The sequence below is a fragment of the Schistocerca americana genome, chromosome 3 (genome assembly GCF_021461395.2).
Source record: "Schistocerca americana isolate TAMUIC-IGC-003095 chromosome 3, iqSchAmer2.1, whole genome shotgun sequence".
In the NCBI taxonomy this organism is placed as follows: Eukaryota; Metazoa; Arthropoda; class Insecta; order Orthoptera; family Acrididae; genus Schistocerca; species Schistocerca americana.
In genome coordinates this window covers 885547703-885575355 of record NC_060121.1, presented here as the reverse complement: position 1 = coordinate 885575355, position 27653 = coordinate 885547703, and the positions used below count along the sequence as shown (strand labels likewise).

Sequence of the window (27653 nt, the reverse complement as noted above, 5' to 3'; positions counted from 1 at the left end):
TAGCTTTAGAAAATCATGTTCAGTTGCAAAAACTGCCATCTGCATGTTCTCTTTGGGTGCAAAGCCCACTAAATGTCTACATCTACATCTACATCCATACTCCGCAAGCCACCTGATGGTGTGTGGCGGAGGGTACCTTGAGTACTTCTATCGGTTCTCCCTTCTATTCCAGTCTCGTATTGTTCGTGGAAAGAAGGATTGTCGGTATGCCTCTGTGTGGGCTCTAATCTCTCTGATTTTATCCTCATGGTCTCTTCGCGAGATATACGTAGGAGGGAGCAATATACTGCTTGACTCTTCGGTGAAGGTATGTTCTCGAAACTTTGACAAAAGCCCGTACCGAGCTGCTGAGCGTCTCTCCTGCAGAGTCTTCCACTGGAGTTTATCTATCATCTCCGTAACGCTTTCACGATTACTAAATGATCCTGTAACGAAGCGCGCTGCTCTCCGTTGGATCTTCTCTATATCTTCTATCAACCCTATCTGGTATGGATCCCACACTGCTGAGCAGTATTCAAGCAGTGGGCGAACAAGTGTACTGTAACCTACTTCCTTTGTTTTCGGATTGCATTTCCTTAGGATTCTTCCAATGAATCTCAGTCTGGCATCTACTTTACCGACGATCAACATTATATGATCATTCCATTTTAAATCACTCCTAATGCGTACTCCCAGATAATTTATGGTATTAACTGCTTCCAGTTGCTGACCTGCTATTTTGTAGCTAAATGATAAAGGATCTATCTTTCTGTGTATTCGCAGCACATTACACTAGCTACATTGAGATTCAATTGCCATTCCCTGCACCATGCGTCAATTCGCTGCAGATCCTCCTGCATTTCAGTACAATTTTCCGTTGTTACAACCTCTCGATACACCACAGCATCATCCGCAAAAAGCCTCAGTGAACTTCCGATGTCATCCACAAGGTCATTTATGTATATTGTGAATTCCAGTGTTTGCAAAACCCGCCAAGTTCAAAATGCCATGTCAGGATGCAAAGCACCCCAACTGACATCAGACTTACCAATCTAGACATTTTAAGCTAAATTTCAGTTTGTTAGGATTAGAAGGGATATTTTTCTTAATCAGAGTTAGGTTAGCTGCACTGTAGTGAACACTTATGCAACAGTGAGGCTCTTGCTGCTGACGCAATTTCGAAATAGATGCCGGTAAGCACAGCTCAGGTGATCAGCTGTATGTGTGTTGAAGTATTTGCATGAGTGTTTTGAATAAAATGAGTGATTTAATGGGCAGTTTAAATGCAGAAGATATTAGAAATGAAGTGGGAGTAATTGAAATGTAGGAATTCTGCAAGAAATAGAACCTGTAGTAGTAGTAGTTGAAAATGACCACAACAGTACTGAGATCAACACCTCCCAGAAAAGGAAGTGGTGTTCTGATCAATGGAAAAGAAATGTTTCCAAAAAAGGAAGGTAAGAACATGAAAAGTACTATTAAAGCAATGTTATCCAATGACAACTGTGGTGACACTAATTGTTATGACATATGCGGAAGGCTTAGTGAAAGTGACTTTTAACTGGCATTTCCACATACAAAAAGCAAAAAAATTCATATTCATGAAAAGCAAAAACAAGAAGATTTGACTTGTTCATGGAGAGTCCTTCAACAGTTTTGAAGCTGGACATGGTAAGAGTGTCCTGACAAGGGGAAAAAATTTCAGCAAAGGAAATGGCCCAACACCAATCACAGCAGGTACAGAACTTTCAGAAGGCAAATTTGGAGATGTCAAAAAGCTGCTGTAGCTCTACTTTCATGTGAACACTGTTGGTTCACTATAAATTTTGTCCCAGGCCATCTTATGTAAACTATTACTAAACATATATCCTAGAGTCATTAATTATTGTAACTTACTTCCAATGTGGGGAATATATCTGTAAGGCTCTATCTTATTTATCCTAATTAATTGTGCTTCATTGTCTGAGAAAGAATTTCTTATTGGGTATACAGTTATTTTCTTGCTTTGGGCTTCATCAAAGAAAACATTATCGATCAGAGTTATATTGTCTTCATCCACTTGTGTTTGTGAGTTAACTTCTGAGAACAAATTGTAGGATGCAAAACAAGTTGCCAGAGCATTTTCCATATCAGAATCATTTATAAAATCTATGACAAAAACACCACAGACTGTTAACTGCTTGTTGTTATCAAATAGCACAGTAAGGACTCCGTGTGACTCATACAGTTTAGGATTTCCCAGTTGTGACAGGTATACATTTACAATTAAAAGTGAATATTTTTCAGTATTAATTCACAAGCATACATTCTATGTGCTTTTCTCTACAAAATCTCTTTGTTTCAATGTTTTTGAACTAATGTTCTGTGTTTATATACTGCCTGGCAAAATCGTCCTCAAGCTACAACATTATACATACACACACATTAACTTCCTGCACCTCTGACCCAGTCATCGGGTCACTTTTGTAACACATTTTATGCCAGTCACATGGAAGAAGACGATTTCTCAATTTGTGCATGCACGTTCCTTTCTGACATTCTCACAGCCTAGCTGCCAGCACCACCTCAGTGTACCTGAGAGCCTGCAGCCCACCGAACATTGGTTGCGGTGAGGAAGCACGCTTCTGATGTTTGAGCTAAGTACAGCTATTAACATGGTACACATGTACCATTTATTTTAAATTTTATGTGAGTCTTTTGCCCTTTTGGGCATTCTGTATTAATGTTGGACCATGCCTCTTTAGGCATTAGTGTGTTCCAAAGAAGGGGTGGTTATCCACTCTGAAACCTAGGTTAACACCCGGTTTCTATTTGGAATCAAGGTGGATTCTTTATAATCATTAAATTATTCACGATTTCTGACATGCTGCAATGTTAAAAGCTTACACCTGATGTCTTCCCACAACATCACTGTGACTCTCCAGTGTTGAATATTTCTGGCTGATGATCATCCAGGATAATGCAATGCCCAGAGTCACCACTGCACACAATTTGATGCCATTCATCAGCAGCCCATGCTTCCTAGCCATGATATCACTCCAAACACAGCCTTTTGCATTGTGTTAATGGCAGTCTATGCATGGGGCAGTAATTCCCTTGTCTGGTTACTGCTAGTCTACAACAAATGGTGCACAAAAACATAGAATGTTGCAGGGAACCCATTACTTGTTCTCAGATGGGAGGTGCAGATGCCAAGAGGTTACGATGTGCTTGGCACACAGTATGGTGATCTCCCCTTGTGGATTTAATTGACCAGAACTTTGACAACAAGTATGCCTGCCCTCACACTCCTGTGCAGTCCAGCATCAGGCCATTGTTTATCTGAATGCTCCACAAATATGGATATGCAGCTGGCTAGGTGGACACCCACAATGACACTCATTTATAACACTGTCAGGTGCTGATAATGCTGTCTCACATGGGTATGCAGCATCTCCATGTCCTTCACAGTGATCTGTCAATATCTGATGTTGCTCAAGCACCTTATATACGCTACCAGTCCTGGTAACATTAAAAAGCACAAACAACTCTAATGCATCCTGGTAACTGGTCTACCTGTCACAGAGAACGGCAACTCTGATCATTTTTGTAGCCTCTGACAGTGTGCATATGTACAAAGTTACTCCAGCACCCAGCCATATTTTCTGAGTACTAAATTTTTTTGTCAGGCAGTGTGTATGTGATGACTCATGGTTTTCATGTAATAATTCCCAGTGAGAAAGATAGTAGAGTGTAATCAAATAACTTCTCTAACCTTCTAGCTCTGTGGTGCTCTGATAGGCACAGGATGTGTAAGTTATCTTTCCAGAGTTCTTTAAAGTTTCCAGACAAACAAACTCTTCTGTTTTATTACTCAGTCCCCTGATATTCTGATGAAACAAGCTAACCTTACTTTTCTGTTCATTCTTAATCATTCATGAGCCTTTTCTATTTTTGTAACTTCTATCACAAGAGGCTGCCTGAAATCTGACACCAACCTAAAAAAGAATAATAATATATGAATATTAACAATATGAAAAGGATAGACAGATACTCATCACATACAGGAGGCACTGAGTCACATGAGCTAGGCACCAATGCAGGAACAGTGTGTGGTACTGGATTCTGGCTAATGATAGAGAGACTTTTCTGTATTGGTGCAGATAGAAGGAGCAAGGATCCATAGTGTAGGTGTAAAAAACCATAAAAATATGTGGGGAAAATCACAGAAAGGATGAAATGGATGAGGTATGGGGAAACAAGGTGAAACCTGAGGGAGTAGGGTCTATAGTGAAAGGCAAAAACAAACTAAAATCTATGTGAAAGCATTATGAGATCAAAAAGAAAACAAACAGAAAGATGATAATAATGGGACGCAGACAGGAGGTGTGCTGTGTGAAGAGAGGGGCAGCAGGTGTAACTGGAGTAGATGAGTTCACTATGTGTGTCCTGTAACAATAGAACAGAGAGAGAGAGAGAGAGAGAGAGAGAGAGAGAGAGAGAGAGAGAGATGGGGGGGGGGGGGGGGGCAGTTGTTAGGTATGGGGTTCAACAAGGTACGTGTGGCACAGGAAGATATAGAAAATCAGAGGAAAATACATCTGAGGTAGGAAGTGTGGTCAATTTGGAGGTCCAGGAATAATAGCATCACTGAGTATAATGTGGGACATGGAACACTGGGCTAGCAGTCCATGATGTCATGAAGCTGTGTGTTGCATTTGGATGATATCATTGACACATGGTGACTCAAAATTCAAATTGTTTGTGGTTTGGAAGGTGACAGTTGGTTTCTGTCTCTTCAACATTAGTGCTGGCCAACTATTATATCTCATTTTAACAGTAACATGCAGTTTTTTCCTTCACTCAGAGAACTATTTCAATCAACTGACCAACTAAAGTATTTATTATTATTATTATTATTATTATTATTATTATTATTATTATTAACTCTGTCCATGGAGTTTTAAATTTTAAGAAAGTGAAGCATACAATACACGGGAATAATCAAGCTCTGCGAACTGTTATATCCTTCTATCCTTCATTTTTGTGGCGAAAATCACTGACTGTAGCACTAGTCAACAAATGAGATAAGGTAATGGTAATTGTGTTGTCCTTCTCTATTTTTTAACTACCATCATTTCTTGTAAATACAGCTTATGTTAATAATTTTGCAATGATTGTCATTTTTACAGCATTTTAAGACTCATTTATTATTTATTTACTGTGGCTTTTGTTGGTTTTTGCATATATAGGCATTAAAAGAACTGATATCAAAAGGTGCCAATTCAAATGCAGAAGTTTGCAGTGATGAGCCACTGCTGTTATGTGCTGCTGTCTACAATGAAGTGGAAATCATCAGATATCTGCTGAAAGATGCCCAAGTTCCAATAGAATCACATAATAAACGTGGTCACACAGCTTTTTTGACTGCAGCATCATGTGGAAGTCTGGATGTGAGTTCCATTAGAAATTATATATGTTATCATCTTTGATACTGGTTTATTTATTTTTTATTTATGAGGTTATGTTAATAAGTATCTGGACTTCTGTTCTAAACATCTTTAGGTGGGCAGTACTGCTTAGCAGTACTGCTAGATGTCACCATTATCTTCACTTGTGGCTGGTTCCAGTATTGTCACATTAATTTGTTTTGTCCTTATGTGAAGTAATGTGACTGTGCCACCCTCATTTGCACTGATGAAGAAAAATGTTATATAATCAGTTTTTTGTGGTTGGAATGTATACCAGAAGCTGAAACCTATGGAAGATGTACAGTACATTAGGGGAGGGGAGCAATATTTTATTATGGGCAAGTTTTATCAGTGGACTGAACAATTTAAAAGTCACATATAGGATGGGGAAAGAGCAGGGAATCCAGTAATATCCACTACTGATGCCAATATCGAGCAGGCCCCTTCCATTTTTTTGAATAATCTATGAGTGACTGTTGATGAAATGGCAACAAATGCAAATTAGTCATGGTGCTTCAAATGACATCGTCCATTACAGGTTAAATCATCATAAAGTCAGAACGAGACTCAATAAAGAGTGTAAACATAAGTGTGTGAGAATCTGACAGTAGCTATTGGACTGTCACGCTACTGAAGATAAAATGTTTTTATAAAGAATCAACACAGAGAATGAAACATGGACATTTGCATTTGAACCAGAGAGTGAACATCAGAGCATGGACTAAAATGCTCCAGATTTCCAGTCAAAATGAAACCTATGAGTCAAACCTGTGCAGGAAACGTGATGTTCACAGTTTCTTGCTGTGCACAAGAGCCTATTATCTGGAAAAGGGATTAACAGTAAATGGTGAACATTACAGTGATGTAGTTTACAGTGAGTTGAAACCTAGATTTTGAAATGATTGCTGTGATTTATTGTTTGTTGGAATTAATACGCGCATCCTCATACCACCACCCACACCATTCATTGTCTTCAGAATTTGCATTTTTAGGTGTACTGCCTACAATTAGGAGGTAACCCCATTAGATATTCATTTTTCTGGTGTGCTAGAAGATGGTTTAAGATGCAGCTGATTCACTTCTGAAGAAAAAGTGCAGGAGGTGGTGCATAAGTGGCTGGTATACTTCTGATTTTTTTAAAATGATAATGATGTTGGAAAGCTTGTGCAATAATGGGCTAAGTGCATAAAAATTGGGATGACAATGTCAAAAAATTATGTCACTGTAAATTTTGTAGTACTGTTGTAATAAATTAGAAAAATGATGTGGAGAACTCTGTGACTTTCCTTCGTATGACTTAGCTGGGTAAGTGCAAGAGACTGTTGTATTTGCATTGCAATGCATTGCTTCACAACCCTTCAGCAGATTCCAACTCCATGACCCTAACCTGTCCTTTACAGAACTCTAGGCTCTCTGTTCCCTAAAAGCTGATGACCACATCATTATCCCCCCATCAGACAAGGGAACTACGTTTGTGCTACATGACCAGTGCGAGTATGTAAGAAAGGGGCTACACCAGCTGTCTGACACCTCTACATACATCATCTGCCATCAGGATCCCATCCCTGTGATACAAACTGACGTGCAGTCCCTCATTAAAATCTCTGGCCCCTCACAAAGACTAACCATGTAATCTGTAGGACTTCTTTCCCCACGCAATCCCAGCAACACCATCTTTATTCCTAAGATCCAATATTGTTATGGGTCACTTCGAGGGGGCTTTCCTAGGATCCATAAGCCTTCAGCCCCTGGTTTGGTTTAGATACCTATGGACTCATGGTGAGGCTGACATGATAAAGTTCTTGGAATTTCTAAATATGTTCTCGTAATTAAATTTCACAAGCTCCTACTCCAAATTCCATGCCACTTCCCTTGATGTTGACCTCATCCTCACCAAAGATCAGCTATACTCTTCTATTCACATTAAAAATACTAACAAATAACAGTTCTTACATTTTGACAGTTGCCTTCCTTTCCATGTCAAACATTTTCTCCCATACAGCCTTGGCATTTGAAGCTAATGTTCTTGTTCAGATGCAGACTCTTTACACCAGTACACCACCTCAGCCTTCACTGGACATAATTACCCCCCAGCCCAGTTCAAAATCGGATTTTCCAGCCCATCACATCCTATCCTGAAAAAAAACTAAGGAGTCACTCAGTATTATCCTGGTCTTGAATGTATTAATCAGCTTCTTCAAGACTCAGACATCCTAAAATTTTGCCCTGAAATGAGGTCCATTCTGTGTAACATATCGCCTACAACACCTAGAGTAGGTTTACATTACCCTCCCATCTCCACAACATCCTTGTCCAACACCATGCTCTTTCTGCACTCATATCCCTATCCTATGGCTACTATCCTGTCATCATCCCTGTAGCAAGATTTGCCATATGCACCCTCCTACCAATACCTCTGCCAGCCCTGTAACAGGCAAAACACATATTATCAAAGGGAGAGCCACCTGTGAAACAACACGTCATCTACCAGCTGTTCAGCCTTTTACATTGTCATGACTTGCACCAAGTGATCAGTTAGGATGGATGGGAATAGGCAGAGGGTGTATACTGGCAACATACAGTATCCTGTCTCAGAGCATCCTCTACAACATGATAGTTGGGACAGTGGTGCCTGTTTCACTACACGTGCCATCTTTATTCTTACTTTGGACACCAGGTTCTCAGAACTCCTCAGCTGGGATCTGACATTACAATATGTCCTTGGTTCTCGCCACCCACCTAGGCTTAATATATGTTAGTTCCTTTAGTCTCAGCATTTATTCACAGTAACTATTGATTTCTTCAGTGCCTTTTAGTTTTATATGTCTTTCATTTTCTTACCTGTCTATTTCCACCCCCCCCCCCCTTTCCCTCACTCCTCCCCCCCCCCCCCCCCCCCACCACTTCCACCCACCTCTATCTCATAAAATGCACTTAGCTTTCTGCTCTTATTAACTTGTGCACAATGTTTTGGGAATAATGTCTGTCTTCCACCTTTGAGCTCTCAGGTTTTTGAAATTTTATCTGGTACAGTCCCCAACAATCATTCTTTCCTTCTCAGCCCATCTGGTAAGTCTTTCCTGACTGAGGGTTCTGGGTGACTTTTCCAAACTCTCTCCATTTCCTAAACCTCAGCAGTCTTATTCCTTCACTCCTCTTCCTTTCCCTTCAAACCTTCTGCTAGAAGAAGGAGCCACCGACTCTGAAAGCATGGAAATTAAAATACCTTTATATGTGTGCTATCCTGCCACTACTCGGTGAGTAGATTTTTTATCTGTTCAGTTACATTATATTTTCTTAATGCTGTCTGTTGCTCAATGTTTTTCTTTTTTTAATTTTGAAATTGGTTCAGAGGCTATTCGATGTCCATCACATGGTTGAAATATGACTTCCACAACACTGAGAAAGATTGGCAGTTGGTATCACAATGTCACTTCTATTTTGGGAGATGCACAAAATTTGTGTAGGTGGCCACCCCGTAAGAGAGAGAGAGAGAGAGAGAGAGAGAGAGAGAGAGAGAGAGAGAGAGAGAGAGATGAGGCTTGTTCCCCCACCCTGTTCTTCTCTGCTTGGTTGGTTTAAACTTTTGTTTGTTTATGCTCATGGCAGATTGCCACATTATTGTCCTCAAACTCAACTGTGTTTTAAAGCTTCTAGCTTACACTGAGTGTTGTGTTCATTGTTATCCATTTTACATTGTTTTCTTTACTATTATGTATTATTTACTTCGTTTGGACTATGATGAAATTGGCTGCACGGATAGTGATAAAAGATGAATGAATAAACTGAAACTGAATTGTTATTAACCATTTTAAAAGTATTTGGCGAATTTAAAAATATAGCTATTGTTGACAGTTTACTGTCCATCAGATTTAGAGAACTATTTAACCACTCATATATTGTTTAATATGTTGATTTTGCCTTTCTCAACCCAAGTTTATACGGCTGCATATCTGTCATAAATGGAAATCTGTGAGGACTTTCAGCATTATTAACCATTTTAAAAGTATTTGGCGAATTTAAAAATATAGCTATTGTTGACAGTTTACTGTCCATCAGATTTAGAGAACTATTTAACAACTCATATATTGTTTAATATGTTGATTTTGCCTTTCTCAACCCAAGTTTATACGGCTGCATATCTGTCATAAATGGAAATCTGTGAGGACTTTCAGCATTGTTTTCATGTGAGATTTTTTGACACCAACATAAAATGTGATGCTAGTTGTTTTGACTGTACTGGCATTCTCACTGTCAGTATACAATCTTGGAAGAAAGAGTATCTAATCTTGAAAGTTTGTGTGGGTTCATTGATTGCACAGTAAGGGTTAGGACAATATTGACATTCAGTTTACAGTAGTAAGGCTATAATTATGTCAGAAGACCAGATACAGTTAACCCTGCTAAATCAGTTTAAACAGTCAGGAGGCTATGTAAACAACAGTATTATAGAAAGGATAGATTACTGCTCACTATAAAGATGACACATTGAGTCGCTGACAGGCATACTGAAAAGCTTTCAGCAGTAGCTTTCTTCAGAAAAGAAAAATGCACACAGATGCATACAGGCAAACATATCTCACACACATGGCACAGTTGTTCACCATCTCCAGCTGCTCCAGTGACACTCTGGCCAGAGTGGCCAGAGAAAGTGGTCATGTGTGTTGAGATGTGCTACCTTGTGTGAATTAACATGCCAGCTTGTTTCATACATTATCTATCAGGGAGACATCTGTGTATCTTGCTGGCCACAGGAGTACTTCATCATCACACAAGACAGTCAATAGAGACATGTTCCTTGTGTGGATGAGCATTTTCCTGTTGAAAAATGAGGGGTAACACAGGATGATGCAGGACACGCACGATGCATCTCTGTGCTGTCAGAGTTCCTTCAGTCATTGCCAGCCATGACCTGAAGTCATAGCCAGTAGCTCCCCATACCGTGACATGAGGAATAATGCTGCTGTGCCTGTACAAACCATTGAAAGTTGGGGCCTCTCCCCAGGTCACCACCATGTTCACTGATGATGGTTATCAGGAATAGTGCAGAACCATCATTCTTCACCAAACTCAATGCAATGCCCATCCATGCTTTCCATTCATAGTGCCATTCCAAACACAGCTGTTTACATTGTAGTGTTAGCAGTAGCCTGTGTGGGGCACACTTCAGTTACTGCTGGTCTCCAAACAATGGCGTGGGATGGCACAGAATGTTGCAGGGAGCCCGTTACTTGTTCTCTGATGGCAGGAATAGATGTGAAGGTGTTACAATGTGCTTGTTGCATAATACAGCCATTCACCATTGTGGTGGACAGACGTGTTCAACTGAAACTTTGACAATGATTATGGCTGCCGTTATGTCTCCATGCAGTCCAACATTGTGCCACTGTCATATTAGACTCCTCCACAAATCTGAATATTGGACAATTTGACCAGTTGATCAAATGAAGATCCTCAATGAAGCGCCTTTCAGCTCTGCTAGGCGCTGATAATGCTGTCTCACATGAGTATGTGGCATCTCCATGCCCTGCATAGTCAACACTCAATGTCTGAAGCTGTTCACATCCCTTATACACCCAATCAAGTCTGTTAACAACACTAAACATGAACAACACTAATGCACTCTACGTGTTGCATACAATTGCAATTCTAGTCACTTACATGCCTGCTGATGGTGTGCGTGTGTGTGTGTGTGTGTGTGTGTGTGTGTGTGTGTGTGTGTGTGTGTGTGTGAAGTTACATTGACATCCAGCCATGTCTTCTGGCTGCTTCACTTTTTTTTTGTCAGTTGTGTATTTTCATATTTTCACTACCTTCACATGGCGCATGTAAACACCAAGTTTCTATCAATAGTTCCTCTTCTCAAACTTTTAAAATGTGCTGATGATCTGTCTCAATAATGATCTGAATGGTGACACACTCCCTACAACTGTCACCCCCACCCCCTCGACACCTTCTTCATTGCTCACATGTTCCTTTTACTTCATTATTCAATAGCTCTCAATGTTCAGATTGTGTGTTGTGTAAACTCATATCTCAGTGTATATGTTACATGTAATAATTATTTTGCCTGTTACTGAGGCCATTAAAAGTGTCTTATAGATCTACAACAACAATATTATGAAAAGAATAAATTACTATTCTCTGTAAAGATGAGACATTGAGTTGCAGACAGGCACAATAGAAAGACAGTTACACATTTGGCTTCCAGCTGAAGCCTTCTTCAGCAAAGGAAAAACACACACATTCATTCATACAAACAAGGAGACCTCATGCACACATGACTGCCATCTTCAACAGATCAGTCTGAAATTCAAATGTCATGTAGAATGCAAGCAGCGATCTAGAGGGGTTGGAGAGGGGGAATGAATAGCAGGGTAAGGGTGGGGGTTGTGGTGGGGGGGGGGGGGAGAAAAGAGCACTATCTGGTGGAGTGTGCAGGGACTAGACTGCCTACAGATGCAGTGTTGGGAGACTATTTGGCACAGAGGTGGGGGTCGGGAGGAAACAAAGAGCAGAAAAGGAGCAGGAAGAAGAAAGTGCATTGGCAGAGTGCAGCACACAAAGAGGTTGAGGGGATGAAAACAGGGCGGAAGTGACTGTACAGAGAGGGCAGAAACTGTTGGCTGAAGGGTGTGGGGACAGTGGGTTACCACAGGTTGAGCCCAGGATAACTTCTGAAGTGGAGAATGTTTTGGAAGGTTAACTCCCATCTGCACAGTTCAGAAAAGCTGGTGGTGGAGGAGAGGATCCAGATGGCCTGGGTTGTGAAGCAGCCATGGAAATCAAATGTGTTAAGTTCACAGCATGTTGTGAGACAGGGTGGTCTACTTTGCTGTTGACCACAGTTTGGAAGTGGATGTTCATCTTGCTGAACACTTGATTGGTAGTCATACCAATATAAAAAAAAGACTGTGCAATGATTGCAGCAGTTTTGGTACACGACTTGGTTGCTTTCACAAGTGGCCTGGCCTTTTATGGTGTAGGATAAGCCTGTGACAGGACTGGAATAGGAAGTGCTGGGTGGGAGGGTTGGGCAGGTCTTGTGTGTTGTCTTCCACTGGGATATGATCCTTACGGCAAGTGGCATAGGGATGGTCTAGAAAATTGTGGAGGTTGGGCAGGTGACAAAACTCCACTTTAATAGGGATGGAAAGGATCTTGGGCAGGTGACAAAACTCCACTTTAATAGGGATGGAAAGGATCTTGGGCTGGATGTTCCTCATTTTAGGGCGTGATAGGTAATTGAAGCCTTGTAGATCTATTTTTCAGATATAGTGCTGCCATTCTGGAACAAAATTCTTGTCATCTAGGCTGTTCGGTGCATGCTCTCAGTTGGCGCTGATGTCCTGGCGAGAACTGCACTGGATGAGACAGCACTGCATCTCTCTGCACGCACTGAGTCAGTGGAGACTTTCAAGTTTCTCCAGGAGTCAGGAATCCCGGTGGATGCCCTGGACATTCGTGGCAGGACTGTCCTCCACCATGCAGCTCAGTATGGATATCCAAACATGGTGGAATGTATCCTGCAAGGGGGATGGCTGCCTGTTGACTGTCAAGACAAGAATGGACAAACACCACTGATGTTGACAGCAGACTTCCCAAGGAATGAGGTACATGGTTATCTTTAGTCAAGTTATCATTATATGTAATAGTTAAAAGATATTTCTATTTTATGTTAACTGTGTTACCTGTTTTATGGTGCACTTTCACATACTACTTGATACCACTCTATTGCTTCCCATCCTTTGCTATCCTAGTAATTGATCCAAGGACAGCTTAGATATACCATTTTGGATATACTATGTAATACCACTGAATAAACACTATTAAATATACTGAACTTTCTTTGATTTATTATATATTTTCTTAAGAGCACATACAATAACCGTTCATCACAAAACAGTGTCCCAAAGTTCTCAGTCCTTATATATAGATATCACATTGTGTTCTGAGTTCATTACTTGATTCATATCTATTCCACCACATTAGTAGCCCCCCCCCCCTCCTATTTTTGGGAAAGCTGAAGAAGGCAGGGGGCTGACAAAGTCGACACACAGTCTCTCAGAAGGGGTGGGAAAATCAGAAATAGGAGCAGCCATATGTCTACTAGTTTTGCGTGTTTGGCATTTGATGCATTCCCTCACTCAACTGTTGCAACACTTTGGTAACCCAGGCCAGATGATTTTTTCTGTTATTAAACGCACAGTCACTCTTACCCCTGAGAGAGCCAAAGAGTTAAATGAATTATAAATTATTTGATGCCACTTTTCAGGGATAAATGGATGTATTTTTAATCCAGAAACATCACACCAAATATCATTTGCAAAACTGTCCAGGGATAGGCATTGCCCGTTGATTCTGGATGCAGCTGATATTGGAGGAAGAGCGGGTCTCTGTCCTGATCTGCAGCCATTTTTACCCAATCAATAACAGTAATCGTTGCACAATTGTGGGACAGACAGTCTGCTATCACATTGTCCTGCCCCTAAATATGCTGAATACCTGTAAAAAATTGAACTATGAAATCAGCCTGGCATGCCTGTCATGGAGAATTTAGCTCTGTGACATTTTTGAAAATGGAAGTTAATGGTTTGTGGTCAGTATTTATAATAAAAGTCTAGTCTTCAGGCCAATGACAAAAATATTTTATAGCAAGACAAATGACTAGCAGCTGTCTGTCAAAAGCTCTCCAAGACTGTTGCCATTTTGACGAATTTTTAGAGAATAAAGCCAGAAGTTCCCATGCTTGAGAAGTATGCTGCTGCACTACAGTGCCCATGGTAACTTGACAAGCATCAGCAGAAGAGCAATGGAAGCTTAAGCTGTGGGGTAAACTAGCAAAGAAACCTGAGCAAGTTTTGATTTTGTCCTTGACAGCTTTAAGTACCCTATAATTCTAAGAAATATTTCTCTTGCCTGAAGTGTTCTTTCCTTATAGCAAGATGTTAAGAGATTCTTTACTTCAGCCAGCATGGGAAAGTGTATGTGATCATAATTTAATGAGCCTAAGAAATGGCAGTCATTGGAAAGTCTCAGGGTGAGGCATTTTTTTGAATATTCGTAACCTTATCAAGGCCAATGGCCTTGCCATAGTGGTAACAAGAGTTCCCATCAGATGACCAAAGTTAAGTACTGTCAGGCTGGGCTAGCACTTGGATGGGTGACCAGTGCTATTGGCAAGTGGGTTGCACTCAGCCTGTGTGAGGCAAACTGAAGAGCTACTTGATTGAGAATAGTCGCTCAGGGTCTCGTAAACTGACATACAGCCAGGAGAGCAGTGTGCTAACCACATGCTCCTCCATATCTGCATCCAGTGATGCCTGTGGGCTGAGGATGACATGTTGGCCAGTCGGTACCATTGAGCCTTCCAAGGCATCTTCAGACGGAGTTTAGTTAAATCTTATCAGGCATAGGAGAAACACGTTTGCTAGACACCTTTTAGCTTAAGACAGGAACCTCTTTCTTCATGAAAATACACTTGTCAACATTATTGATCCTCCAACCACTGCATGTATATATTTCAAATGGTCCTCATGTGTAGCAGAGAAAATTAATATGTCATTGACAAAACAAAAAGCAGATGCAAAATCCTGAAGAACGTTGTGCGTGAACTGTTGCCACGGTTGGGCTGTATTATACAGTCCAAAAGGGAAAACATTGTGTTCAAATAACCCAAAAAGTGTAGTAATAGCTGTCTTAATTTTGTCTTTGGAAGCCATAGGAACCTGTGCAAAAGCCTTAGCACAGTAATGAACATTGAAAAAATGTCCACCCTGCAAGTTACTGGTAGAATCGGAGACATTAGGGGACAGTGTACCTGTCAGGGATGTATGAGAGCTCAAAGGTTTGTAATCCCCACATATGCTCCAGTTTTCATCTCTTTTTTTTTAATCATCTGTAAGGGAGAAGACCAAGTACTCTTAGAATGAGAAACAGAACCATCACTAATCATCCTGTCAAATGCTTGCTAGGCAGCATGCAGCTTTTCTGGAGACAGGCAACAAGTGATCTACTAAGCACTGGCAGTCCTAGCGTAGTGTTGATATGATGCCTCTTTGTTGTGATTGTTGAAATGGTAAGTGCTGGAAAATCCTTCACTAACAGCTGGCCGAGATCATTGTCTGCCATCCAGGTGGTCTCAGGTGAGGGACATGGGGATGCCAGGTCTTCGATCTGCATGGCAGCCACTTCATGTATGCGTTGTAATTGACAGCATGCCCAGTTCAAGGCCATAAGCACCTGCTTCACCTGATCTCGCAAGTGCTGATTTCACTCTTGTAGATAGGTCATCGCATCGTTTTCTTCATGCCACATTTCTAACCATTTCTCAATTTGAGCTGTAAGTGTGGTGCACTGGGCATTCAGCTCTGAAATTTGTGTCATGGCACATGCAGGAGAAAAGGATGTCTTGTTGCATAATGCACATGTGTGCATTCCACAAGCGGACATGTGTAGCTCTGAGATGCATTGCACTGTCATGGGAAATGTGGTTGATTCAGAAATTTGTGTGGTCCATGGCATGGACATCATGCCAATCATGGCCCAATGTGGTAGGGAGTTGAGCACATGGATGTCCTTTCATAAGACACTTATTTACCAAGTCTTGTACCAGAGAAAAAGGACCCAAGAATCAGCACCTATAATAGGTCCAGAAACAATGGCAACAATCATACTCCAAGTAGGTGAAAAATCATTCTCCACTGCCAATGTTAACACTTGTTTACCAAAGGTTTTCATTGATTAATTATTAGCTGCTGTTAAAATAGGCATTTTAATAACTTGTTTAAAAGCACTTGCAGTTAGAGGAATAACACTAATTCAGTATCAATCAAGAACACAGCTTGTGATAACTTGTCCTCGATGAACAGTCTTGCAGAAACAGCAACATCAGTAACTGTGGCATTTGAGCAGTAATGTACGTGCTGTAAATGAGATCAATGAGCAGGTATGCCTATTGGCACTCGTTGGTCAAGTTTGGGTACAAGCAAAGTTTGGTACATTACTTTGCTGCTGTTCCAAAACACTGATGATATCAACACCAGCTGTGAATATATTGAATTTTTTTTCTTACCTTAGGAGTAGACTCAGAATTCTGTCTGTTTAACTTGGCATTTAGACGTGCAAGTTCGTTCATCAAACTCGCCATAGATGACTCTGTCAGTGTCTTCTGTAACAGGGATGTATCTGCATGGCCCATAGCATTCATGCATGGTTTGGGGCTGCCATTCACAATGGTGCCACATTTGTTACTGTCAACACTTTCAGCTGCAGTTGTAGTTGCATCAGCTTTCTTAGCCAGTTTGTCAACAGACTGATCAGTAAAAGCTGACAGAACTGCCTTGACATTATGTGGGAGCCTGCGCTTCTGAAAGATATTTAACGAAGCGTCAGCCAGCAGTTTGTTATCTGTATGCATGTAAAGTGCTTGAAGAATTTCAGATGGTGTTACACACGTGAAAACAAAGCATTGGAGCACTGTCTCTTTGAACACACGAAAAGACTGCAAGTGCAGAATATTATTGACCTGCTCAATTGCATCAAGATCCTTTTGTGAAATGGCCAAGGAAAACTGGTCTGAGTCTGACATGAGGACTTACAACATAAAAATAGCATCAACCTGGGTAAGCCATAATTGTGCACTTGTAGGACAAAAAACAGGCAACTTGATGTTAAAATACCTATTGGGGTCATAGAACTGGTGAAACAATGTTGCCAGATGTGGCTGTGGATGAAGATGCTGACTTCATGACAGCATTTTTTATAGTATCCATTATGCCTCTCTGAAGACATAAAATACGCAACAAACTCACTCAGTATCGGGATCACCACTTTAGGTATCCTATGTAATACCACTGAATGTTGTTGTTGTTGCAGTCTTCAGTCCTGAGACTGGTTTGATGCAGCTCTCCATGCTACCCTATCCTGTGCAAGCCTCTTCATCTCCCAGTACTTACTGCCTCCTACATCCTTCTGAATCTGCTTAGTGTATTCATCTCTTGGTCCCCCTCTATGATTTTTACCCTCCACGCTGCCCTCCAATGCCAAATTTGTGATCCCTTGATGCCTCAGAACATGTCCTACCAACCGGTCTCTTCTTCTTGTCAAGTTGTGCCACAAACTCCTCTTCTCCCCAATTCTATTCAATACCTCCTCATTAGTTATGTGATCTACCCGCCTAATCTTCAGCATTCTTCTGTAGCACCATATTTCGAAAGCATCTATTCTCTTCTTGTCCAAACTATTTATCGTCCATGTTTCTCTTCCATACATGGCTACGCTCCATACAAATACGTTCAGAAATGACTTCCTGACACTTAAATCTATACTCGATGTTAACAAATTTCTCTTCTTCACGAATGCTTTCCCTGCCATTGCCAGTCTACATTTTATATCTTCTCTACTTCGACCATCATCAGTTATTTTGCTCCCCAAATAACAAAACTCCTTTACTACTTTAAGTGTCTCATTTCCTAATCTAATTCCCTCAGCATCACCCGACTTAATTCGACTACATTCCATTATCCTCGATGTTCATCTTATATCATCCTTTCAAGACACTGTCCATTCCGTTCAACTGCTCTTCCGAGCCCTTTGCTGTATCTGACAGAATTACAATGTCATCGGCGAACCTCAAAGTTTTTATTTCTTCTCCATAGATTTTAATACCTACTCTGATTTTTTCTTTTGTTTTTCTTTACTGGTTGCTCAATATACAGATTGAATAACATCGGGGAGAGGCTACAACCCTGTCTCACTCCCTTCCCAACCACTGCTTCCCTTTCATCTCCCTTGACTCTTATAACTGCCATCTGGTTTCTGTACAAATTGTAAGTAGCCTTTCGCTCCCTGTATTTTATCCCTGCCACCTTTAGAATTTGAAAGAGAGTATTCCAGTCAGCATTGTCAAAAGCTTCCTCTATGTCTACAAATGCTAGGAACATAGGTTTGCTTTCCTTAATCTTTCTTCTAAGATAAGTCGTAAGGTCAGTATTGGCTCACATGTTCCAATATTTCTATGGAATCCAAACTGATCTTCCCCAAAGTCAGCTTCTACCAGTTTTTCCATTTGTCTGTAAAGAATTCATGTTAGTATTTTGACCACAGAATAAACATTATTACATATACTGTACTTTCCTCAGTTTAATATATACTTTTTTCAGAGCACGTAAAATAACCATACATCACAAAACAGTATCCCAAAGAACTCAGTCCTTATACATAGATATCACATTTTATTGTAAGTTCATAACTTGATTCAAATTGATTCTGCCACACCTTTCTGAATTTCAGCTAGTTGATGAGCTTGTCTTATCTTAATTAATGCAGTAGTACTCACCTAGTAGGAGCCATTGAGTGGCAGGCAGACACATTTCAGGAGACAGCTAGAGATGTCGTACTGTAACCACTGTTAAATTCAGTTCCCAAAGTGGGGTAGTTAATGAAGTACAAACTCAGCACCAATAACATATTTATCTGAAACACCAACATACAGAGACAGCTATACTGAATGGAGAGTGTTTTTCTTTATACAAACACTGATGATTCCTGGATATGCTAGTATTACAGACATAGGAAATTAGAGAACTTTCCAGATATAATAAATACTTGTATGCTGATCAAATTTACTGGTAACAAATCGAGCAGCTTACCTTTGAATTGCTTCAACGTCTTCTTTCAATCTAACATGGTGTGGACCCCAAACCCTCAGGCAGTACTCAATAATAGGTCGCACTAGTGTCCTGTGTGGGGTCTCCTTTGCAGATGAACCACACTTTCCTAAAATTCTCCCAATAAACCAAAGTTGACCATTTGCCTTCCCTACCACAATGCTCACATTCCCATTCCATTTTGTATCACTTTGCAATGTTGTGCCTAAATATTTAAACAATGTGCCTGTGTCAAGGTGGACACTACTAATGATGTATCCAAATGTTGTGGGTTTGTTTCTCCCCCTCATCCAAATTAACTTATATTTTTCTACATTTAGAGCCAGCTGCTGTTCATCACACCAACTATAAATTTTGTCTAGGTCACCTTGTATCAATCTTCAGTCAGTTACCTTTGACACTTTCCTGTACACCACAGCATCATCAGTGAACAACTGCAGATTGCTGCCTATCCTGTCTACCAGATCATATATGTATATAGAAAATAGCAGCGGTCCTACTACACTTCCATGGGGCACTCCTGATGTTACACCTGCCTCTTATGAACACTTGCTATTGAGGACAACATGCTGTGCTCTTTTACTTAAGAAGTCTTCAAGCCAGTTGCATATCTGGAAGTCTATTCCATATGCACATACCTTCGTTAGCAGTCTGCAATCTAGATTCCATGCCAAATGCTTTTCGGATGTCTAGCGACATGGACTCAGCCTGTTGCCCTTCATCCATAGTTCGCAGAATATCATGTGAGAAAAGAGCAAGCTGGGTTTTGCATGAGCGATGGTTTCTAAAGCCTTGCTAATTCATGGACATGAGCTTTTTGGTCTATAGGAAATTGATTACATTTGAACTCAGAATATGCTCTAGAATTCTTTAGCAAACCAATGTTAAGGACATTGGTCTGTAGTTTTTTGGGTCTGTTCTTTTAATCTTCTTATACACAGGTGTCACCTGAGCTTTTTTCCAGTCACTTGACACTTTGTGCTGGTTGAGAGATTCACAATAAATGCAAACTAAGTATGAGGCCAATGGCATAGAGTACTCTTTGTAAAACCAAATTGGGAAGCCATCCAGACCTGATGACTTATTTGTTTTTAACTCTTTCAGTTGTTTCTCTATGCCAGGGGTGCTTATTACTATGCCATGCATACAGGACTCTGTGGAATGCCCAAATGATGGCATGTTTGTATGTTTCTCCTGCATGAACAATTTCTTAACTGTGTAATTTAAAACTTCAGCTTTCCTTTTGCTCTCTTATACTGACAAACCAGACTGGTCAACAAGTGACTGAATGGAAGCCTTAGACCCAATTAGCAATTTTACATATGGTCAGAATTTGTTCAGGTTCTCTGCCAGATCTTTAGCCAAGGTGTGACAATGGTAACTGTTGTATCCTTTGCTCATAGATCTTTTCACAGATGCACGAATCTCTACTACCTTTACCTGTTGTCATTTGTGTGTCCTCTTTTGAACCAAGAGTGCTACATCCTTTGCTTCCTCAGCATTTTCTGAATTTTGTTATTAAAACACAGTGGGTCTTTTCTGTCCTTTATCCATTTAGAAGCAACATACTTGTCCAGGGCATGATTTACAATCTTGCCCATAGTTCCTCTATGGTTATCATTCTGGAATGAAATGATTGCAGTTCATTGTCTAAGTGAGATGCTAACAACAGTTGTGATGAGTATGCGGTGGACACTCATATCTTCCAAAACGGGAACAGCCATGCTTACAGGGCTGCACATATATATTCCTGATTTGAGGAGCACTCTGGTTTCCTACTGCACCTTCACTGGCCTGTTAAATCACTCAGTCTTAATCCCATATGAAGACTCTGGTTGATACCAAGGATCTTTTCCCATTTTGAGCCAGAACAATATTGTTGGCCTCATGGGCAGTAATAATAGTAAAATGCTCTGACTGTGAGTGTACATTTTTTGTGCTTGATCTTGGAATTTCCACTTTTGATATCCGGTAACTACATGTGTCTGTCATTTGGTGATATCGATAAACTGTATATAGCTTCTAGGTGTGTCTCTGTTAATGTTTACCACTGTTTCCATGTATCATCCAAAGTACCTTAGAGAGCTGCAGAGTATTTCTCTGTTTCTTGGTTCTTGAGATTTAGGCATAGACCATTAGTCATATGGAAAGATATGAAGATTATCCACAGAAGATTAAAGTATGTTGCTGGTTATTATTCACTATCTCAATTTAATGCAAAATTTCTAATGTTCTTGTTAGCAGTTTATTGATGAATAGTTTATTCACTGCAGACTTGCACCTCCTTGCAGATTTTAAATAGACATTATCTCCTCATCCCTATTATTATTCAAATTAGTATTAATCCAAAGGTATCTGAGGGCTCTTGGCTTCTTAAACAGCATGCTTCCGATGTCCAGTGTTCCCTCTGCTTCTTCTACATCATCCCTAAGTTATTACACTACATTCCATTTTCTCTTCATTTTTGTCTCACTTGTTAACGTTCTATCAGTTGTTTTTAGGTTGTCTCCCTCATCTACTATAAGGACAGTATTGTCAGCAGAGGCTAACAGTTTTAGCTCGTAATGTATGCTCACACCTCTAACAATCAATGTTGTCTTTTTTAGTGCCTTCTTCAATAACAGGCTAAACAGACTGGGGAACATGGTAGTGTGCTCACTTTCCACCAATTTCCACCATAAAAATTCAGATTACCTGCCTTAATACTCACTTTAAATGGACAGTGACACTGAGCAATTAGAAAAAGGAAATTACCACAGTTTCAAATAAAATGCTAAGCAAGTTTCTGAACCATTGCCTGAGCATGGAAGATTCAGAAAAAAATCAGAAATAAATGGACTATACAATAAACTGGGTGTGACAGCAGAAATAAGGAACAGAATAATTTAATGGTAGGAACATATACTGAGAAGGGATGGTAAAAAGAGTGCTATAAGAAAACCCCAAGGAAGAGACATCTCGGCAGGCCCAAGGCAGTTGCCATATTACATATACAGCAGAAAAAGAAAGACAAGAAGGTAAAGTCTACATGGACACAGCTTTTATGTCTTATATTGTCACTGAATGTATTTGGGTATCATCTGAGAGAGATTTTGCTAAAATGTCACAAATGATACTTAGAGGGAAATGTAATTGGAAATAGATGTAGTAATTCAGTTACATCTGAAGCAGCCCCTACAAAGTGTGCAGTTATCTACTTTATGCAATATCTTTGATGGTGACTTCTGTTTAATAAATAACCACCTCTGCAGCCAAGATCGCTGACACATACCTGCGCTGTGTGAGTTGATGTGGGAGTATACATATACCAGCATGAAGTTTCACCCTCTCTTTTAGTCTCACAAAACAAATGTGACACCAGAAAGCACACACATCCATTATAATCACCTAAGCTCAAAATATACACTTAAGGCAAAACCTTCAGATGCCATTAGGGAAAGGGCCAGTGTACATGGCAGAGGAAGCCCCTTTACAATTAGACAGCCGAATCTACTCCCACTCCCAAGGGTCTCCCTGCCAACAGTACCATCCAGCTCTTTCTTTATTTTTGTAAGTGATTACTTTATTTGCTATTGTAACTATGGACTACCTTTTTCAGCTGAGTTTATGGTCTTCTTTTCAGAAAGATAGAGTCACACATAGCCACTGGTTTGCCGGTTTAAGAATGAACAAGGTAAGCATAAGAAAGCACTGAAAATTTTTAATTATAGTTTTGAAGAGTGATGGACTGCAGATCTAGAGTTCTGTGTTCAAAACTGCATGGTTTCCATTAGGTTGCAACTAAGTGTTAGGCTGTTTCCTGAAAGCCATATGCTGATGCTACCAACTATTTGTCAGCTAGATCATTTACATTCCATTCCATGTCTTTCACAATAACACTTGCATCATAGCCGAAGAACAAAATTATTGAATCATCTGCCCTGTTTAGTGTCAGATCGTTTATGTATACATCGAGAAAAGCAACAGACCCAGAAGACAATCCTGTGGAGCCCTACTTTTGATGGCTCTACTCCAACTGAAATCTCTTCTCTGTTTTTTGACACTGGAGTACAGGCTTCTGCTTCCTACATACCGTATTTACTCGAATCTAAGCCGCGCTCGAATCTAAGCTGCACCTGAAAAATTAGACTCGAAATCAAGGAAAAAAATTTTTCCCGAATCTAAGCCGCACCTGAAATTTGAGACTCGAAATTCAAGGGGAGAGAAAAGTTTTAGGCCGCGCCTCCAAATCGAAACAAAGTTAGTCCATTGTGATATGAGACACAATTTAGGTCGAATGAATGACGATACAGATACAGTAGTTTGGTTCGAGTCGTAAGCTTAGCATTGAAGCTTTACCAAGTAGCCATTGCTATGCGTCAGGCGCTCCGTGTGTTTTTATACGGGTACCCTTCGTTTCGCACGTGCTTCGTCTGGTTTGAATTGATTGCTTATTTTTCTTTGATCTAATAAGTGCCATTCTCTTTGTTATAGGTATTTACGTCACTCTAAGCTGAAAATGTATTACTGTACTGTGTTACGCATTGTTTGTCGCATTCTGGTAATGTGTGTTCACGACTTGTCACCGCTTGCTTTGGTGTGCGCTGCCACCGCTTACAATTTTAAAAAAGAGAGGAATCGTCTCATTAGCGAAACAATGGCAAGAGACTGTTATTTGTTGTTATTTACACTGCTGCTTTCTTTGATAATGATCAACAAGAACTAAATAATAAACTGCATATGATAGAAGATGTTCTGAACGAGAATTTAGCGAAAATTTTTCTCTGTTGAAAATCTTTGCAGACGCCGCTTTAGTACATTACTATCTGCACAGAAATTAGAGTCATCTTAGATTTAAAAATCTACTCAATTGCCGTCCTTCATTTCTGACTGTATCACTATTAGGCATAAGAATAATACGAATATAAACATGACATGATATGTGTATTCTTCTGCGTTTGCTGTTGTCTCACTCTAGTTTCGTAGTTTATTAGGCAGACAGGATTTAAATGAGATAGCAGCAAAGACGAAAGAATACATGGCAAAATGTTTATATTGGTATTACTCTTATGGTGAAGAGAATACTGCATGTGATTCACAATTCATAAAAGTTCCCATTAGCAACCATCTCTTCTCACAGGTAGGAAAAAATTCAGAACGTATATTGACAAACATTGCAAACAGTCTTGCCAATTGGATTTTCGTAGTACATTGAAAAGCTGCTACATTTGAAGGTGAACAATACGGAATTTGTATTTACTTCATTGAATAATGTATGAAAATGCAGTGGTCGAAATTTGGGGCGGAGAAAAAAGCTCGTCTTCCACCTTTTTTTTTAATTTATTTACTGACGCAGAGAATTTGGCGCCAGAATTTACCTTTGTGCCTGCAAAGCATGCCTGTGTAACGCTACATATATTCGATGGCAGAAGTTAGTTGTGGCGTCACCTACCAACATATTTCAGAACTTCCGCTTACTTTGCACTCGATTCTAAGCCGCAGGCGGTTTCTTGGATTACAAAAACCGGAAAAAAGTGCGACTTAGATTCGAGTAAATATGGTACATATAGAAAGTGAACCATCATTGAACTCTTCCCCTAATCCCCCACAAAGTTCAAAATAATCCAGAATTCTTGCATAGTCTGTATTACCAATGCATTAGTTAAATCAAAGAAAATCTCTGCTGTCCTCAGTTCTTTCTGTAGCCCTGCTAACACATCATGCACAAAATAATAAATTCCTTTTTCTGTGGATACTCCTTCCTTGAAGCCAAGCTCAGAGCCTGGCAGCAAATAATTGTTACTGACCTGTGCCACTGCTCCCTTATACACTGTTTTTTCAGTATCTTTGGAAAACACCGGTAACAAAGAAATTTGATAGTAGTTGCCTGTGTTATCTCTTTCACCCATTTTATAATGTGGTTTCACTAGCATGTCTGTCAATGTGCCAGGAAGATGATCACACATAAAAGAAATGTTCCACAAAAATACAAGGAAAAACATAGATTGCTACTCATCGTAAAGTTGACACTCTGAGTTGTAGACAGGCATAACAAAAAGACTGTTACACATTTAGCTTTTGGCCAAAGCCTTCTTCAGGGTAGGAAAGACACACACATTTGTTCATACTAGCAAGTGCAGCTCAAGCACACATGACTGCCATCTCCAGCAGTGTTTGGACTGGAATGTGGTTATCATGTGAACAAAAGCAGGTATCTAAATACTGAGCTAAAATATGGGCACTGTTCTTGATAACCCTAAAAGATATTTCATCATATCTGTTAGATGCCTTACCCTTTCGATCAGTACAGTTTATTTATTTACATGTTAACAATGTACATTTTATGGACTTATTCCAATATTTATAAAAAAATGTAGACACACAGTACAATTTTTCAGCCAAGGCTGGGTACAATAAAGCTTCTTATACTTAAGTTATTATTTATTTATTGATTTATGTATTTGTCCATATACTGTTTCTGCACTAGTACCGTTGCAAAGAATTCTTTCTACATGGCTCATTTTTGCTAGTTTTGAATTTAGGGATGTGATTTGCGTGCTCCATTTAAGATTTTCCTGGATATGACAGCACTAATGTTTTGATTATCTATACATATTACGGGTTGTGCCACGTTTTTATTTTGATCTGTGTGGAAATTCATGAGTAATGGTACCTTTTTTTGGGAGATTAATTATTAGCCTGTTTCTGGTAAACCATTCAGCCACTTCTTTTGTAATATCTTTTGCAGATGCAGTAAGATTTTCTTCTTTCTTTCCTTCAATCAATAGACTGGTGTCATCTGCAAACAGTACTGGTTCAGAATCTCTAACGTGTGATGGGAAATCGTCAATTTATGCCAAAAAAAGAAAGAGACCTAAAATAGATCCCTGTGGAACACCACGACTTAGTCCACATGGTTCTGAATGGTGTACCTGGAGTTCATTTCCTTCCATGTACTTAATCTCAGTTACCTGAGAGCAATATTCCAAATATGATTTAATCCACTGATTTGGCACACCTCTTACACCATACCATTCAAGCCTTCTTAGGAGCACAGACTGATCAATCACATCAAAAGCTTTTGTTAGGTCAAGAATAAACCTGAGATTTTTCTGTGGTTGTCCACTGCATTTAAGACATGGTTTATCAGGTTGAAAGTGGCTGTTTCAGTTGCTTGCTGTGGTCTGACACCATGTTGACATGCAGAAATAATATTATTCTTGTCAAAGAATGTAGTTACTTGTGAAAGGAACACTTTTTTCAATAATTTTCAAAAGCCCTGACAGTAGTGACACAGGCCTATAGCTACCCCTACATTGCTAGGTACCCAATACATTGCTAGTTACCCATACATTGCTGGTCACCTTTTTTGTATAGGGGCATTACTTTTCCCATTTTCAGTTGCTGTGGGAAGACACCACACAAAAAGGAAAAATTGCATGTGTCTAATAAAGGAGGGAGTATGTGTCTTGCTGTTGTTTTTATAATATAATCTGGAATATCATCAATACCAGTCAGATAATTACTCTTCTGTGAATTAATGGTATTTAGGGGCTTTGTTGGTCCTATGAGACTGAGGAACATGGATATATTATTTATTTCAATGGATGAAAGTTCTTTCACTGCTGTATTAAGTGGATTATCAAATTTATCCTCCACTAATTTTTCCACAATAGTTGCTTAATAAGAATTGAAGCTGTTTGCAACATACGATTTCACAATATTTTTGCGAGTTGTCTTCTTCCCCGTAAGATCCTGCACAGTTTTCCACATGGAGTTAGTTTTATTGGATGACTTCATAATATATTTTTCATTTTCTTTAATTTTTGCCTCTTTTATGACATGTTTCAAAACAAGCTTGTATTTTTTGAAATAACTAAGAAATCCTGGACTGCTGTCAGTTTTTGACTGCAGAAAAAGTTCCTGCTTCCTTTTACAAGATACTCTATTGCCTGATGTAATCCAGTTTTTGAATCTATCTGTGCATCTGGAAATCACTTTCATTTGTGGAAAAGCTATGTCAAAGTTATGCTTGAAAATGTTACAAAAACTTTCCATCTTTTCATTGGTAATAAAGGAATCGCATACTTCTCTCCAATATTGTTCACTGATTAGATGTTGGAAGTATTCAATATTTTTCTGACTGTAACTCCTTTTATGGATAATATTTTGTACACTGGTCGAAATGTGATTTACAGTTATGGTTAGTAATTGTGGAAGGTGGTACTATAGCCAGTATCAGAGTTTTCTGATGTACACTTGTCCATGTTTACACATACCTGATCAAGGAGAGTGACACAAGTTTTTGTTACATGTGTTGGAGAGCTGACAGTCAGACAGAGATGGTAGGCTTTTATAATATTTAATAAGTTTTCCCTGTGAGGGCTATGGCTCAGAAAGCCAGTATTAAAATCTCCACATAGTGCCACTGTTTTCTCAGTTGTCTTGAGTTTGCCTAAAGCAAGGTCCACTTTTTTGAAAAAAAAAAAAAAAAAGAAAGAAGAAAGCACTTACGTTGCTTACAGGAGATTTATATACACATAAAATAATAGTTCTTTTAGACATCAACTCAACA

General features: G+C 39.6%; 1 protein-coding gene across 1 annotated transcript in view; it reads left to right on the top strand.

Moving 5' to 3' along the window:
* LOC124605330 (serine/threonine-protein phosphatase 6 regulatory ankyrin repeat subunit B-like) overlaps positions 1 to 27653 on the top strand; it is a 353003-nt gene that overhangs the window by 64791 nt on the left and 260559 nt on the right. Inside the window, exons 3-5 of the mRNA XM_047136936.1 lie at positions 5211 to 5411; positions 12743 to 13042; positions 22722 to 22772. Coding sequence (XP_046992892.1) covers positions 5211 to 5411; positions 12743 to 13042; positions 22722 to 22772 — 552 coding nt within the window. The remainder of the gene's footprint in view (positions 1 to 5210; positions 5412 to 12742; positions 13043 to 22721; positions 22773 to 27653) is intronic.